This window comes from Gymnoscopelus microlampas (assembly GCF_963454915.1).
Source record: "Gymnoscopelus microlampas genome assembly, chromosome: 10".
Classification (NCBI taxonomy): Eukaryota; Metazoa; Chordata; class Actinopteri; order Myctophiformes; family Myctophidae; genus Gymnoscopelus; species Gymnoscopelus microlampas.
Window position 1 is genome coordinate 33,341,309 of NC_139947.1, and position 15,788 is coordinate 33,357,096.

The window sequence follows — 15,788 nt, forward strand, 5'->3', positions numbered from 1 at the left end:
TATGGATATGATTTGGATTGTGATATTAAAGACAATAAAATGTTAAATGGAACGATAAATGGAATGATAATGTGATATTGTGGCACCAATCACAGACATTGTCCTTTTAAAGGGAGCTGTTTGAATAGAGGCGATATTGTTATGGAATACATTGTTTTAATGTTTCACCTTGCGTCTGGGTAAGGTAAAACCCATAATATTCCTAAATACAAGAGGTTACATTTTTCTTTGACACTAAAGCCAGACTTCCATGCTGGCATTGATTTTACTAGACTCTGTGCTGTGATGTATCTCCCCTGTAAGATGACTGATGCTTATTTACTCCAATAATGGTCTTTTGTAAACTCTCTCAATAAAAGGTCAACTCGTATCAAATAAATATCTCCATCTCTACAAGCAACAGTTTAGAGCAGCCCTGCATTGGGATACCACGGGCCCCAACACAAATCTCACAGGAGCGGGCGTTTTTTTTACGTGGGCACTAAAAAAAAGAAATTAGCATCATGCACGTCTAGGTCTGTGCCGGTCATGGAATTCTTTTTGCCGATTGATCTTGACGCCACCCAATTAATGATCAGCATAATCATATCATTTGGACGCATTTCTAAATTATTGACTAGACGTACTTACATTTTACTGCAGTCAGAAATGTACTGCAGGTGGTCTGAAACTAAACAAGGTGGGAATGATCGGAAATCCAACAGGAGTGGGCAGAAGTGGGACTAACAAAACAGTCCCGCAGGGCTCTACAACAGATCCAACTCAACATCTCACACCAAAACAACATATAATGCTTTCCACACTGCCCATTACTGTAGTTAGAGTGTGTGTGTGTGTGTGTGTGTGTGTGTGTGTGTGTGTGTGTGTGTGTGTGTATGCCCGCGTGCGTGTTTGTGTGAGAGACTTGAAGGTTTCTCTTTAGCAGTAAAAAGGGGAGGGTGTGTTTGTGCGTTGGGGAGCGGAGAAGTAGCTGGAGATGAAGATAACCTAACACACAGGCTGTAATTTGCTACATCTTCCCATTAAATACCCAGGCAATGTGGAGCGCATCCGCCCTCCCTCTCTCCCCCACACTACTTGACCTTTCGCTGGCTGGTAGATAAATGAAAAGACACGGCAGTGATGATTTAGGTGCAGAGGGCTAGCAATGATCTGGAGCAGGCGCGCACCACACACACACACACACACACACACACACACACACACACACACACACACACACACACACACACACACACACACACACACACACACACACACACACACACACACACACACACACACACACACACACACACACACACACACACACACACACACAGAGCTAGCTAGCTAAGTAGGCTGGCTTCCTTTCAACAGCCAAAGTTGACATTCCCCCCTCTTGTATAACCAATTTACAAACAGCAGGTGAAAAAGAGGCCGCGTTTACAGCCAGGGAAAACGGTACTTTCTCTTTGCAGCCTCTCTCTATCCCATGCAATAAAGACACTGCAGCGCAGGTCAAACATCTCTCCAGGAAACAAGACTACCGCTAGCCCTCCTGGCCTCAGCAGTGATAGGATACTATCAATATGAATCACCTGGAATGAAATCATTATGGAGGCAGTCGTCACTGTGGTGGTGAAGCACCACTTTGCTTTATAGACAAGAGCCTGAGACGAAGGCCGGAGTGAGACAACTTGGCATTGATCGTGTGATGTGTAGGCCTGTGGCCCGAGGGACCACTTCTTCTCCTGCCGATGCTGATAGTCTACATTGTACAAGCACCTCAGCAGCTTATCTGGAACACAATGAACTGGGGAAGGATTGGGTTTTTTGTTTTGTTTATTTACACCAGGCCGGAAGGCTGAGAGGCGGATATTATGTTTTCACCCCCGTTTTGTGTTTGACAGATCAGCGTCAAACTCTTTGTGCACGCTGCCAGTATGCCAAGTTGATCAACTTTTTCTTTTTTTTCGCTGGCGCTTACCAACTTTTGAACCATAACATTTAAATTGATACATTCAACTCACTATAGGCCACACTCATTCCTGCCAAATAGATTTCCCACCATTTTCTTCAAAACACACTTACAGATTTAGTCCAACTCCAAAACACAATAATCGCTACACATTATCTCTGGAGTCACGTGATAAACATGTATCATTCAGATTATTCATATTCCATTGGAATTGATTACAATTGCCTTCCAAAGTTTGCTGGAATGTAGACGTTTGGGGGACATTTTACAAATAATTTCAATGCATCATCCGATCAAGCCCAAATTGTAATCACATTGAGGGCCCTCTAAACAACAATGAGCCAAAAGCGATTTCATTTGCACACATAGGGAGCGTCACAAAGCTATCATGTGTCAATGAGCGTCAAACTGAGTTTTGATATGCCACTCACTGTTTGCCTGTATTTGGCTACCAAAATTAGTGTGAGGGCCCATTTCTTACCATACAAAACACCATATATCATGAACACAACATCCAATCAACCCCAAATTGGAATCACATGTTGCCCCTTTCTAGTTTAACTGGGAAATGACCCATAATGGTTCATATCGGACATTGTTTTTTATGACCAAAACCTCTCGAGTACAATAAGTACTAAGTGATAAGAGCAGAATTAGTGCAATGTAGCACTTAGTAATTCAATGATTTGATCTACTTTGATAAACGTGTGTGTAATGGTCACTGCACGTCTACAATGCGATTGGCCCACAGTGGCTGCCAGTCACTTACCGCCAGGTCTGTAAACGATGTCGTCCTCCGTGATGAAGGATGTGATTTCTCCGTTCTCTGTGCGCTCGTAGCGTGACTTCTTCTTGGGCGTTTTCTTCTTGCCCTTTTTGCCGGCATCCTCGGCCGTGCCGCTGCCCCCCCCTCCCGCACTGCTGTTGCCGTTCTCATTGTCCTCATCCTCACTGTGATCGCTCTCGGCATAGTTCTTGGCCCCGCCCTCTAGTGTGCAGCTACGCCGGGGCCTGGCGCTTTCGGCGTCCCGGTCGGCACGGTCGCCGTCCTGACGGCGGGCCTTTCCTCCCTCCCTCTTGTCGCGGTCTCTGTCTCTGTCGCGGTCACGCTCCTTGTCCCGCTCCTTGTCTTTGTCGGCCGTCATGATCCGCCACGTGCCTTCCTCAGTCCTCTCACGGCTGGGCCTCCGTGAAAGGTAGACTGTGAGCCTGGGCTTCAGTCTTCTGAATTTACCGGTCAAATCCAGGGAAAATTCGGCCACACCAACAACCCCAGTGTTTCAGAAGAGCTGTGGACATAAAAAAAAAGACATACGTTATTGAGTGAGAATGTGGTAATTGACATTGCAGTAAGTCAACAGGCATTTGCGATATCTACCGTGGGTATGTTTGTGACTGAAAAGGGTCATTTTTTATGGTGGTGGAAAAGACTTAGAGATTAGCTCCTGGAAGTCAGGCAATGAGCTGTGCTGGCTCTTAACCTCAGAGTAATTGTTAGCACTCTCCTCCACAGTCATGTATACTCTGGAGAGCGCTGAGCAGCTCTATCAAAAGAACACAACCTTCAAGCCTCCTGCTCAAGTCTATTCGCCTCATTTCAGAGAGAGAGAGGAGGGAAAGGGAGTTTAAAAAAAAGAGGGAGAGAGATTGAAAAAAAGAGGGGAGTGTGAGAGAGGAGAAAGAGACAGGCGCTGCATGTATTTTCTTACAATAACCTAAAGGGGGATTCCCCGCTGTATTAGCGATCTTCAGAAAGGCTGCATGGCACACTTTGGTTGAGGATAGAAGGCTTACACAGGCAGCAGGATTCCTCAGAGACACCGTGTCCAGGGGCTTTTCAGCACACGACACTGTGCCTCTTTTACAGCACCACTGGAGAGTTGTAGTAAACCCTAGCTAGCTAGCTTGTTCCTCTGGTGAGCAGCTGCGATGACAACAGGCTAAATTTTTATTCATCTATCTGCCTCCGAGTGTTTTTGTGCGTGCGTGTGTACACTGTGGCTGGCTGGACTGTGACCCAGCCCTCTGCCATGGCTGACAGTCATCACCATGCTAATGTGAAGTGACAGGTCTGGAGGGGAAAACATGGCAATCCACTGGCAGCGAGAGTGAGAGCGAGAGAGAGCGAGAGAGGAGAGAAGGAGAGAGAGAGAGAGAGAGAGAGAGAGAGAGAGAGAGAGAGAAAGAGTGTGTGTGAAGCCAGTGATTTGCCATGCCCAGCCCACTGCCATTTTCAGCCTATCATCATTCACTCAAAAAGAGCCAGCTACCACCTTCCCAGGCTATAATGAAAACCCGCATAAACGCACACATGAGTGGGCAGAGCCCTCGGAGTGAGCTGCTCACACTACACTGCCCCTACACAGCAGCCCTACAAAGGAGGCTTCTCACTTACTTGCCAGTGTTTGCTTTTTTCCCCCCACTACAGATTAACTAGAAATAGCTATTACAGCCCCCAGAGGGGCCAGACCTGGCAATCAGCACCCGTGTTACCAAGACTGTGATAGCAGCCCAGCAGAGAGAAAGAGTGAAGGAGAGAGAGAGAGAGATTGGGGGAAATGCAGGGAGAGAAGGGGACAGAGGAAAGGGGAGGGAGGGGGCAAGAAGGAGCCGAAAGCACAATACCATCTCGGAGTGAAAATTATGCAGTGTGTCTGCAAGGAAGATGAGCATTTATTGAGACAAGACAGAGCAGGATGCAAGTTGAGGAGAGGGAAAGAGGAAGGTGAAAGAGAGAGACAGAAAAAGGAGCAAAAAGAAAGAACGAAAGAAATAGCAAAAAGAAAGAATGAAAGAAAGAGCAAAAGAAAGAAAAGTAAAGAATGAAAAGCTTTCTGGCTGGCAGGCACATGTGCAATGGTTGAGGTGCGTTTGACAGCGGCAGGGCCTGTCATCTCCTGAGCAGACACCAACTGACAGGGCAGCTGCTCTTGTCGCTGGCTTCAACACAAACACTGGGCTCGATTAAACCACAGCCTCATCACAGCCCTTATTAATCATCTAATGATGAGTTACCACGGCGACCACTGGGCTGCTGAGCACACTCGCATACATACATACAAACACACTCACCCACAGGCTTAGGAGGGAAATAACACACAAACCCCCACACACATACATACATTCCTACCCTTGCTCTCTCTCACACACACACACCCTAACGGTGTGCCAAAACACATACTGCGCCCGCTCGGCCTCCATATCCAGCAGTGTGTGTTGGAGGTGTGAAGAACATGAAAATATTGACGGAGGTATCATTTGATAGCAGCGCTCTAATCCTGGGACTGCCAGAGCCTGTGTGTGAGCTAAGCACCTCTTCTCTCCTCTAATCAGTGACATAAGCCTCTTCCACAGAAAGCAATGACGACTCTCAACTGTTGAGAATGGAGGGCTAGCCTATTTTACTTTGATGTTAGGCGACCGGTAGGAGCCTCTACCAGCAACTTTACAATCAGGGCCTTGTCATTAGCGTGCTTCTGGGCATATTTTACATTACCGTGTTGTTCCTAGTCTTGTATTTAATTAATTAGCATGCTGGTGGAACAGCAAGCATTGTAGTTATACAACGGTGCGGATATGTTGCAGTATGCATATACTGTACAATTGTACCAAAATGCTTAACTGAATTGACGGTAGTTAATTAACACTATGCTCATGGGTTTAAGTCTAAAATTGTTGTACATGAGTACGACTATAGCTTGATGTGGACAAAAGAGCAATTTGAAGTTGAACAAACGAGAAAAAATGCAGCGAGTCAGTATGAAGTGAAGTAGTAATATTGTAGCAATGAAAAGTCATAATGTGTGATGGCTGAGAGAGAAAGGGAAAAAAGAGAGGCCTCCCCGCCCACTGCCAGGGAAACAAAGTGCTCAGTAAAAAGCGGTGCTGGCTGCCTAGCCGATGAATAACACTGTGAGGGGGCAGGTGAGGCTTGCAGCTATTACACATCAATCACTAGGCCAGGACCCTTTGAAAGAAACCAGCTGTCTTAATGGAAAAGAGAAGGAGGGGGCAGCGGCTGGAGAGAGAGAGAAATAGAGGAGAGAGAGAGAGAGAAAAGGGGGGGTTTCAGCCAACGGCACCTAATCCACCATTTACATTACTGCAATAGAGTCAAGGGCTAGCAGCCAGCGGGGCCTCGCTCAAATACATTTCTCTTTTCCGTGCCTGTTTAAATGAGACCTCTGGCCCGAAAAACCACACAGTTTGTGGCTCGATTAACACATCATCCCCCACAATGGCCACACAGCAGGTTTCTGTTGCTAAACACTGCTTTTCTCTCCCTCTCTCACTCCCGCTTTACCCAACAGGCATTTTAAAAGAGACATGTTTTATTCATTCAAATCACTCCCACGTTTACCCAAATACACGTTCATCTCAGTGGCTTCAATCGAACCCTAGTTAAGGATAAACAGCCAAATTGGCCCAGTTTGCCAGAGTAGATATAAGGCAGGGCTAGGCGGAAGGTTCCTTTTGTTTCTCTAAAATGTACTAATTGATTATCTTGGGTTTTGAATTTCACAATCTTTTATGTTTGTGCCTATAGCACATTATGAAACAAAGAACAGAGACAAGATAGATGGTCCACATTTAAATGCAAAACAGAACGTACAGACACTGACAAACGGCGCGGCAAACCGTTCATTTTAAGGGGTGGCAAGATTGAGAAAAATCATTCACAGCATATTCAACTGGAGAATTATGAAGTAGCAGAATATGATTGGCAAGGATTTAGGGCCGGCTTTACGGAAGGGATTGAATGAAATACTCGCATGAATACAGATTAGAGGAGAACAATATTAGCACGAACACACACAGGGTTATTAACAATGAGGGGCAACTCAAATTGATCCCAATAAACCAGTCGGATCCTGGGCGGTGCACGAAGTCTCGCTGCGGTGATGTTGAGCTGGAGCAGCTTTTTGTCAGCTCCAATCCATTACTCCGTGCGATCTAATCTAAGCTGCTATCCAAGCCCCCTAGAAACAACAGCACAATGAAAGGCTCAGCTGGAGGCAGAGGGGGCAGGCCACTTCATAAGGGATTCTCTGTGGTCTTCTGCACCCTGCTTGCTTTTTCTTACCTGGTGAATCATAGCCTGCTTTATTCTCTGAACCCCATCTCTGCTTTAGTTCACATTGGCAGGGCAAAGGCACTTGCCTTCTCTACTTTTTTCTTCAATTCACTGATGAGTAACCACATCTTCTCTGCCAAAGCCGTGTTCACAATAGCTCTATTTTTAGTTAGCATCTGGGGTTAGTTCACTAGGTAAAAGCCATGCTCATGAGAATTTAGCTTTGCAGCTTTCAAACATGAACACTGAAACCTGCCTGGAAAATGGTGAAGGCAGTGTTTCTTCACAACAAAACATTCTCATGCACTGTGGCACTCTGAGGAGTATTGAACTGCCATTGTCTGAAAGCATTAGGCTAGACAACCAACCAAAGTTTGCCTTGATATATACAGTTTATTCAGAATTTCTCCACATTGCGGTGGCCACTAGGGCCAACTCTACTCGGTGTGCAATGCCCCAGGTACAATCACAAGTATCAGTCTGTGTGTTCGACAGGGTTTAAGCCTCAAGTCCATCGCCAAGAGAAAGCTAAATCCTCCTATATTCCCTGTTTGTGTGTTCTCTGGGAGAGCTCCAAATGGCACTGTGGGGGAGGGGGTATCTCCACAGCCTACGGTTTACGAGCAGGACTTCATTTCATAGCCTAATATCAGGTACATCATGACAGTACCTGAAGGCCATTGCAGTTGCTCAGGCTGCCTTCACACAGCATCGTGTTTTGACATGGCCCCTGAGGGAAAAAGCAGGGCTGTCCATTGTCGCCTCTTCCCTTTTCCTCTAAATGAGGCACTCTTGAGAAATGTAATCGCAGGCGGTCCAGTGGAGGACTTCTCCCAATGTGTCATTGATAAGAGAGAAGCTGGAGAATGTGAAGCATGTGGTGGCCAGACAGCACTACCATGAATCTGTCGCTTAATTGAGTTTCTGCTGGATTGCGCGGCGCGCTTTCTCCCCCGTGTGAATGAAGCGCTTGATCAGAAAGGGCTTCTCCAGTATCTTTCACCTCTGGAGAGACACTGACAATTCATTTTTTGGGTGAATTATGTCATCATAATGAAATGTATCCAAGGTAAAGCTGGGGTCAGGCAAGGCATAAATACACACTGGGGACACATTGAAGCCTCTCATGTACTGACAAGATATCTTATCCAATACAAAACTCATAATATTTCATGTTTGCAAAAAAGGAAACTATCTACTGCACTAGCAGCAGGCATATGGTTTTCAAATAAGAAAACGATATTTTTTGTCAAGCCAACATAACACCCTACCTCTGAGGGGAAAACAAACCTTGATTTTTGTACCTATCTTGATTGTGTTACAACCCAAGGACTCTTGAGATTTTAATATTTGAGCACTCAATCTTGTACCAGTACCAGCAATCTTCTGCAATCAAATATCCCCTCTCGTCTACCCCTAGCCTACCTATCAGTTTAACGATCCTATCCATCAGTTCACTTGCAACTGCTAAATCTAAATATGAGTGTGAGAGAAGGGGGAGTGGAATTCATAAGGCTGCCCTATGTCCTCCAGCTAGTCTAATCACAATGCCAGAGTGACATGCCAACACAGAGGAAAATGAACATAAATAGATTAGAGTGACAGATAAGACAGCTCAGAGGTTTCACAACTGACAGCACGGATCGGCAGGGGCGTTGAAGGATGTCTTAAAGAGGACTTTGTTGCAACAATGCCATTAGGTCAGCATGAAAAACATTTTTCCACCTAAATTATTTAGCTCTCTGGTGGTGCCCTCCACTCCATCCCCTGAGCAGATGGTCGGCCGGGGTGGGTGGGTGTGTATGGGATGGGGGTGGGACAAATCCTCCAGTCAAAAGCCCATAACGGCCCGAGCCAGTATCACCTCCACCCCTAGATATACCACAGGATGGCATTACCTCTAATTAGGGAGGGCTTTTGTTTCAGAGGTGGATGCCTCTCCTGCAACCGCTAACCATCCAGCCAACTACAACTGCATGTGTAAAAAAAAAAAGGAGGAAAAAAAAGGATTAGTCTTCTCAACCTAAGATCCCCCTTTGTTTACCCTCCATGCTAATTTCAGCCACAGCTCTCGCAACCAGTGCTATAACTCAAGTCAATGTGGAAACACTGCAAATAGACACTGGCAGAGAACATTATCCTGTTGGAGATTTGTTTGTTCAAGTCAGAGTAGAGAAGACGAGGAAAACAGTCAGCAGGAGAAGGTGACTTCGGGTTGTGTGTCTGTGTGTGGGCGATAGTGTGTGTATGGGGGGGAGGGGGTTCAGTGCAGCATACACCTTTGTCATCTATCTATCCATCCATCCATCTCAGCGGTGTGGGCCAGTGAGCCTCGGCAGAAGAGAAAGCACCCACCACAGTGCACATGAAGGGGAATGATAATGAATCATGAGTCTGTGGGGCGGCCTCTCTGCTGCTCGCTGCCCTATTTAAACTGTAGCCACAGACAAGTCCATGTTGTAAACACTGCCCCATTCTGAACGTGTTTCCTATCCCTCACTAAAAAAAAACCCACACGAGGGGGGTTGGGCAGGGTGATGGGTGAGGAGTGGGGTGGGGGTAAGTGACCTGGGGTGATGAAAATACTGCTGCAACCAGCAGGATCTGAGCTCTCAGCTCTCGTATCCTCTTAGGACAACTCATAAAACATGTAGTGACTGGGACTAGACCTAATACAATTGTGCCATTTTGGCACACCCGAAAAACACCCACAAACACACAGGCTATACAGACACACAGGATATAAATACCTAGAATTAAAAAAAAAAAAACATTGTGCATCTGTATGAGTCACACACAGTACACTACTACCACAAGCAAATGCTATTTTTAGGTATTCATCTAAAACAGTTTTGTTAAGAAATGCTAGCTGTTTACAGAAAACATTCGCAGTAGGTCTGAGAACAATGGTGTGATGGCTGGGAGGGCTGAGACCGGTTTCTAAGCGATGTACAGTACCGATCCGCAGATTAACTCCGTTCGTTCATGTGTGAAATGGAGACTTGATCCCTAACTGATAGTGTTCTATGCCTCCAGCAAACACAGTCTGCATATTTTTTTCATCATCTTATAACGGCTAACAACTGTAATGTATTTGATTAGATGGTATGTGGTTCACCGTGCAACAACAATGCGGCAGTAAAAATACCTAGCAACTCAAATAACATAGCTCCAGCAAGGGATAGGCCCTGTCGGGCCTTTTTTTAAACTGAAGATGAACCAAGCCAGACACTTGGCTCAGTTGCAGCAAATAAGCTTCAGACATTCTTGGAATGTTAATGTCAAGCTTTAACCATGACAATCTTGCTGAATTGTACTCCACCCAGTTGGATGTGGGAATTAATGACAACAAAAGTTCCCCATAACACAAGCTGCACAACCTCGGGGGTTAATATAATGTTCACATGTAAACAAAATTCCACCTTTACGGCCACCCCCCTCCCTAATATATGGGTTACTGAGAAGTGAATATAAAGGAGCCCTGACATAGTGCTGGGTCGTATCGGAGTCCTCCAAACCATTTAACACCACCCCATTACCACAATGTTATGCCACACAATCGTTGAGTAATCCCCCTGCCTCCATTGTGTTTAAGCACACCATATGCTACGCTCATGCATAGGAAATCAGCCTCCAGTGTCTCTGCCATCGCAACAGCACGCTCTGTGGAAAATCTAGGAAGGCAGGTTTGTGGCGCTACAGCCTTGTTAAAATAGAGCTTGCTGATGCATCTGCGAGCTTATAAAAACGTCACTGAGAACATATTCACCACAGTGCTGCATTCATCCAGGTGTATATGCACATGTCAATCTAGAAATGTGTAGGCCATTGACACGCACACACGCACAAAACTGCTTTTGCTACTAAGCAACCATATAGGTCCAAGTCCGACTGTGTTCAGCCAATAAATGGCTGGAGTGTAATGTGTCTTGACCTTCTCCTATCTTTCTTTCAGCAGCTCCTTACATATATTGCTGTCTCTCCTCATATATCACTCTGGAAAATGGCGCCCTTCACCCTGCACCCTTCCTGTCCCCTCCTTAAAAGGCTGAAGGGACATCTTTGCCCGCTGTACTAAACTGACAGCCCTGGCCTCTTCTTCACAGAGCATAGAGCAGAGAAGAGAAGAGAAGAGAGAGGAGGGAGAGCGGGACAAGGCTCATAGAGGGAAATGCCATGATGAATAATTATGTTTCATAATACGCCCCAACCCCCCTCCTTTATTAGCATCAAACAATAATTAATGGGGAACACGGGGGGCACTGGAGAGTCTGCTATTCGCTTTCTAGAACAAGAGGGTCAATATGCCCTTCAACCCTGTTCTCTCTGCTCACCATCAAAGCGGGAGACACCTCATCCCTCTAAAAACACGCTCTTAGCTTATTTATGATGCCAGTTGCTCTGCTGGAGGAAGAGGCAGCGTTCCTGCTACACTCAGCAAAACTAGCCGGATCACTTTACGCAGCAGTTCACCCCTTCCATCTCCTCACCCGTACTCAGCAGGCCAGCCCAACAATTCAATAATGAATATGAAATCCCTCCTAATTGATGTCTATGGGAGTCAGAGCAGCCGAAAATATGGGGTATTGGACACGGGCTTGACTTGATTAAGTTTTTGTTTCACGTCAAAAAAATAATCTCTGATCAGCAGTAGCAAAGCCGGTCCTGATCGAATTAGCTTTGCACTAAGAGCTCCATTGATCTTGGCACTCATCTGGGCAGATGAGGCCGGGGAAGGCAGCTGGTAATCCAATAGCTGGGATGGGGAAGTGCCTCAAGGACTCTGCTGTGTTTACCCACCTACTTCCTAGGCCGAAAGAAGACACAATGTTAGCGTGTGCCACTCAGAGGACTGATTGGAAGCCATGGGGGCCTGAGCTCCAGTTGGAATAAGTAAGATCCGCAGGGGGAGCAAGACGCTCGGTGCTTGAAAAGCATAAAGTAATTGCTTCTGCCAGAGCTATCATGTAATGAGTAAACAGGATGAATCAAGCGTGAGTCTACAACGGTATTTAAACAAGCTATGCAGTAACACTCCTGCCCTAATATAGCGTTCACTATACAATCCTTGCCAACAAAAGTAAAGGCTAAAAGTCTGTATTCCATTTAAGGGTCCTATTCAGTCAGTCAGTCAGAAAGCAAGGTAAGGAAAAAAAATCTACCCAGCTCCTTGACTAACTGACTTATTGATCTTGATAAACTACGCTGTAATAAGATGTTATTGCACAGCACTGACATTTAGGTCTTCTACCTTCGCAGCATGATGGCTTCATTGCAGCAGGCATTGATGCAAGCCTTCACAATCAATTTTGCATGACATAAATGACATAAAACAAGAACCCACAGGGCGGAGAGCATGGGAAATGAAATAGAGCACAGCTAAGGTAGTAGAGGGTAAATTTACAGCTGTTTTGCTTGGGGGATGCAGTCAAAGCAAACTACGTCTGTCTGGATAGTGTTGGCTGTCGTGCATTTCTACCATAGTGCTCTTGCACAGACCTCGGTCGCTCAACACTCATGCATGCGCACACACATGAATAGTGAATACACACATCAAGGATTCATGAGCAAACGTTCAATAACAGAAGTGCATTTCTCTCCCTCATATCACTGCAGCAAAAAAAGTGAGAACTCATCCCCACACACACACACACACACACACACACACACACACACACACACACACACACACACACACACACACACAACCTTGGGCTGTCTACCAATGCCATTACTTTATGGAACAGTATGGGATCTTATAAATAGAAGCTCCATTTCTCACCAGCAGTCAGTTACAGCTCTATTTCAGCCAACCCATCATTAAATATTTATCTAGGCAGAGTGGTGGATCATACAGAGGTGATAAGCATTAAAGAAGAAAAAAAGAAAAATCAAAATCTGGGGCTTTTTCAGGCTGCTACCCCACCCACCCACAAACCCACAACAAAGGCCCATTTATTCAAAAGGATTATCTACAAGTGTTCCTTTAATCAGCGTGAGGCAGAACTGTACAGAGCCCTCCACAACAATCCCAGAGGAATACCTTTCTCTGTGAAGCCTTATCAGACAGAGGATCTCCACCAATAGGGGGGGAGAGCGACAGGGAGAGAGAGAGATTGCATTTAGTGAGTGAGAGTGTTTTTGAGGACCACAATGATGTACCACTACCTTGTTATAATGCCCTCCCGAACCACATCAGAACAAAGAACTCCATTTTGCAGTGGAGTTACGATGGCAGGGGATACCCGTAAGGTCTCTCATCGCCTATCCGCTCCGTGTCCTGCTGGTTTCTGTTCTCTTTTTCAGTTCGCTGCTCGTTATTGCTAGCTAGATAAACCAGTGTTGCGGGTGGCTGGGTACACAGTAAAATCTTCAGTGTTCATTTAACAGAGTGCACACTCTCAGAGTTACAAATGGTCAAATTAAAACACTGAGGATTAAACTGTGTACGCTATGGCAACCAGTGTGTTGGTGGAGCGCCAAAGCTGACAGTCTGTAGGAGGGATTGGGAGCATTATAGATCACTAGCAGACAGATGTCCAATCTTGCCCCGACACTGACTCACATACCAACCCTGAAAACCAAACTGTTTCCTGGTGGAATTTAAGCTGCTCTTTTTCAGCACAATAGTGTCAGCTCACGTAAACACAGCACACCACAATGAATTGTATAGGCCTGGGCTCTAAGGTTCCACTGTTATTTTCCTCGTATTAGCTGCTAGTGATAGTCCAATATATCATTTCCATCTATATATAACTTGCGATACCATAACGATACGGTGCCATATCGGCATAGGCTGCAAAGAGCTGACTTTTTTCCCTCAAAAGTTGTATTTAAATCTTGTTCATACAGTGGTTCTGGTGTAATAACAAATTATTTACATGGATTTTGAATGCATAACAAGTATAAGTATGCATTGTTAGAGCATTTCAAGCACTACTACTAAAGTGGTCAGTAAATTGCTTGAAATGTCAAATAGGAAAAAACAATAATCATGCCTGTCTAGAATGAGAAGCACGTGAGCAGACAGTGGAAACAGATTCATTTTAGGTCACAGAGTTCGTTTCCATTAATTATGGATCCGAGTCTTTGAGAGAGAGGGGAAAACATTGGTTGATATAGGCCTGTACCTGTTCCAAAATATTGTAATCGGCTCAGCCTTGAAAAATCCACATCAGAAAATCATACAATCAGTAATTACAGCCAAACTGTATCCTGTATCCTTTATTTTTTTTAAATATCTTTTGGCTTTTTATTCTTTATTGATAGTTTTAAGTGGAGATGGACAGGAAACAAGGAGAGAGAGATGGGGAGAGACATGCAGTAAAGCCGCGATGCACTGTCAGGCTACATTAGAGCCTAAGTGCCCGGACCGCCATAAATTCATAATCTTTGATGGCGGTATAGATTATTTCATTATTTGACAGGTACAATCAATAAAAGATAAATGTTTGAACCCAACTTAATTTTGAGAGAAAATGTATATCAAAAATGTTGTTCACTCATTTCCATGACATCTACAACAATAACCATAATATTGCTGATCTTTGGCCAATCACAAGATCACAACTGATATCTTATCTCAGGTACATGTGTAAATATGTAGATAACTTGTTTTGTTTTTTTGTTCTCTTGTTCATCTCCTTTCCACCTTGCCCCCCCCCTTCTTCCTCCCTTTCTTTTTTTCTATGGAAATAAAGATACAATGGAAATCATCGATCATTTAACTCTAACTGAATCCAATTGATCCACCATTCTTTTAGCTTTTGGGAATTTAGAAATGGATTGAAAGCCCCAAAGCTGTGGACATCTTAGTGGTGATAATGATCAGGTACAAAACACTGTACCAATATGCTACTTGCTCTTTCACCCATCCATCCACTGCGCCTGTCCTCTCAGTATAGAAGCCTAGTAGTCTGAAATGCACGATGGAAATGGTCTTTTCCATACCTGTAATTGCACGTGTTGTGCCATTACAGTCTTGTACCATGTACAGTTGTAGAGTAGTGAGGACTTAAGACACTGAATCTAATGTAATTTAAAAATGCACGCTTGTTGGAAAAAGCTAAATCGAGTTTGATGATGCAAAAATACTATACAGTAACTTTTTCCCCAAATATCACAGCTGACAAATATCTTGGATAAATGATCTGTTGACTTCCTATCAAATGTTTATGTTATGTTTATATGGTGTTTTTCCACACATTGAGACACACGTCGTAATATGTATGTGTGGAACGAGATATAAATAAAGGCTTATATTACAAAAAAGAAAAGAAAAGGTTCGGGATGGCAGATCCTTCCCTGCAATAATTCACTAATGCATTATGATCATGTTCATAACATCTGACAAAATAAAATATCACAAAATAATTAGGACTATGGTTTCATCTATTAGCCTCCTATAGCCTGATAAGAGTTATAGCCTTCCAGTACAATGCAAATGGGAACCAATTCTGAAGTGTGTGAGTGAGTGTGACATCAGACTTGGGCAACCCGAGAGATTTGAGGTTTGAGAATGAATGCATAAACATTAAATGAATATTGCACATGTGTTAAATGCTGCCAGAGAGCAGATGACTGGCAGTGCATTGCCAAGAGAAGGCATCATTGTCTAGCGTGAATAAATTGCGTTTCTCCGCTGCACTAAACAAGTGTCATGCTCCAGTAAACAGAATCAAACACTTTCAGCATCTGTTGTCTTTAACTCGCCCTTTGTTTTCTGGCTTGTGCTGTGGTAGTTAATGATTTCCT

At 44.6% G+C, this 15,788-nt stretch overlaps 1 protein-coding gene across 4 annotated transcripts in view; it reads right to left on the bottom strand.

Moving 5' to 3' along the window:
- Positions 1–15,788, bottom strand: part of rerea (arginine-glutamic acid dipeptide (RE) repeats a) — a 174,532-nt gene that overhangs the window by 98,795 nt on the left and 59,949 nt on the right. For all 4 annotated transcript variants that reach the window (XM_084070209.1, XM_084070210.1, XM_084070211.1 and 1 more), the window contains one exon: positions 2,730–3,249. In XM_084070209.1, coding sequence (XP_083926335.1) covers positions 2,730–3,105 — 376 coding nt within the window. In that variant the 5' untranslated portion in view covers positions 3,106–3,249. The remainder of the gene's footprint in view (positions 1–2,729; positions 3,250–15,788) is intronic.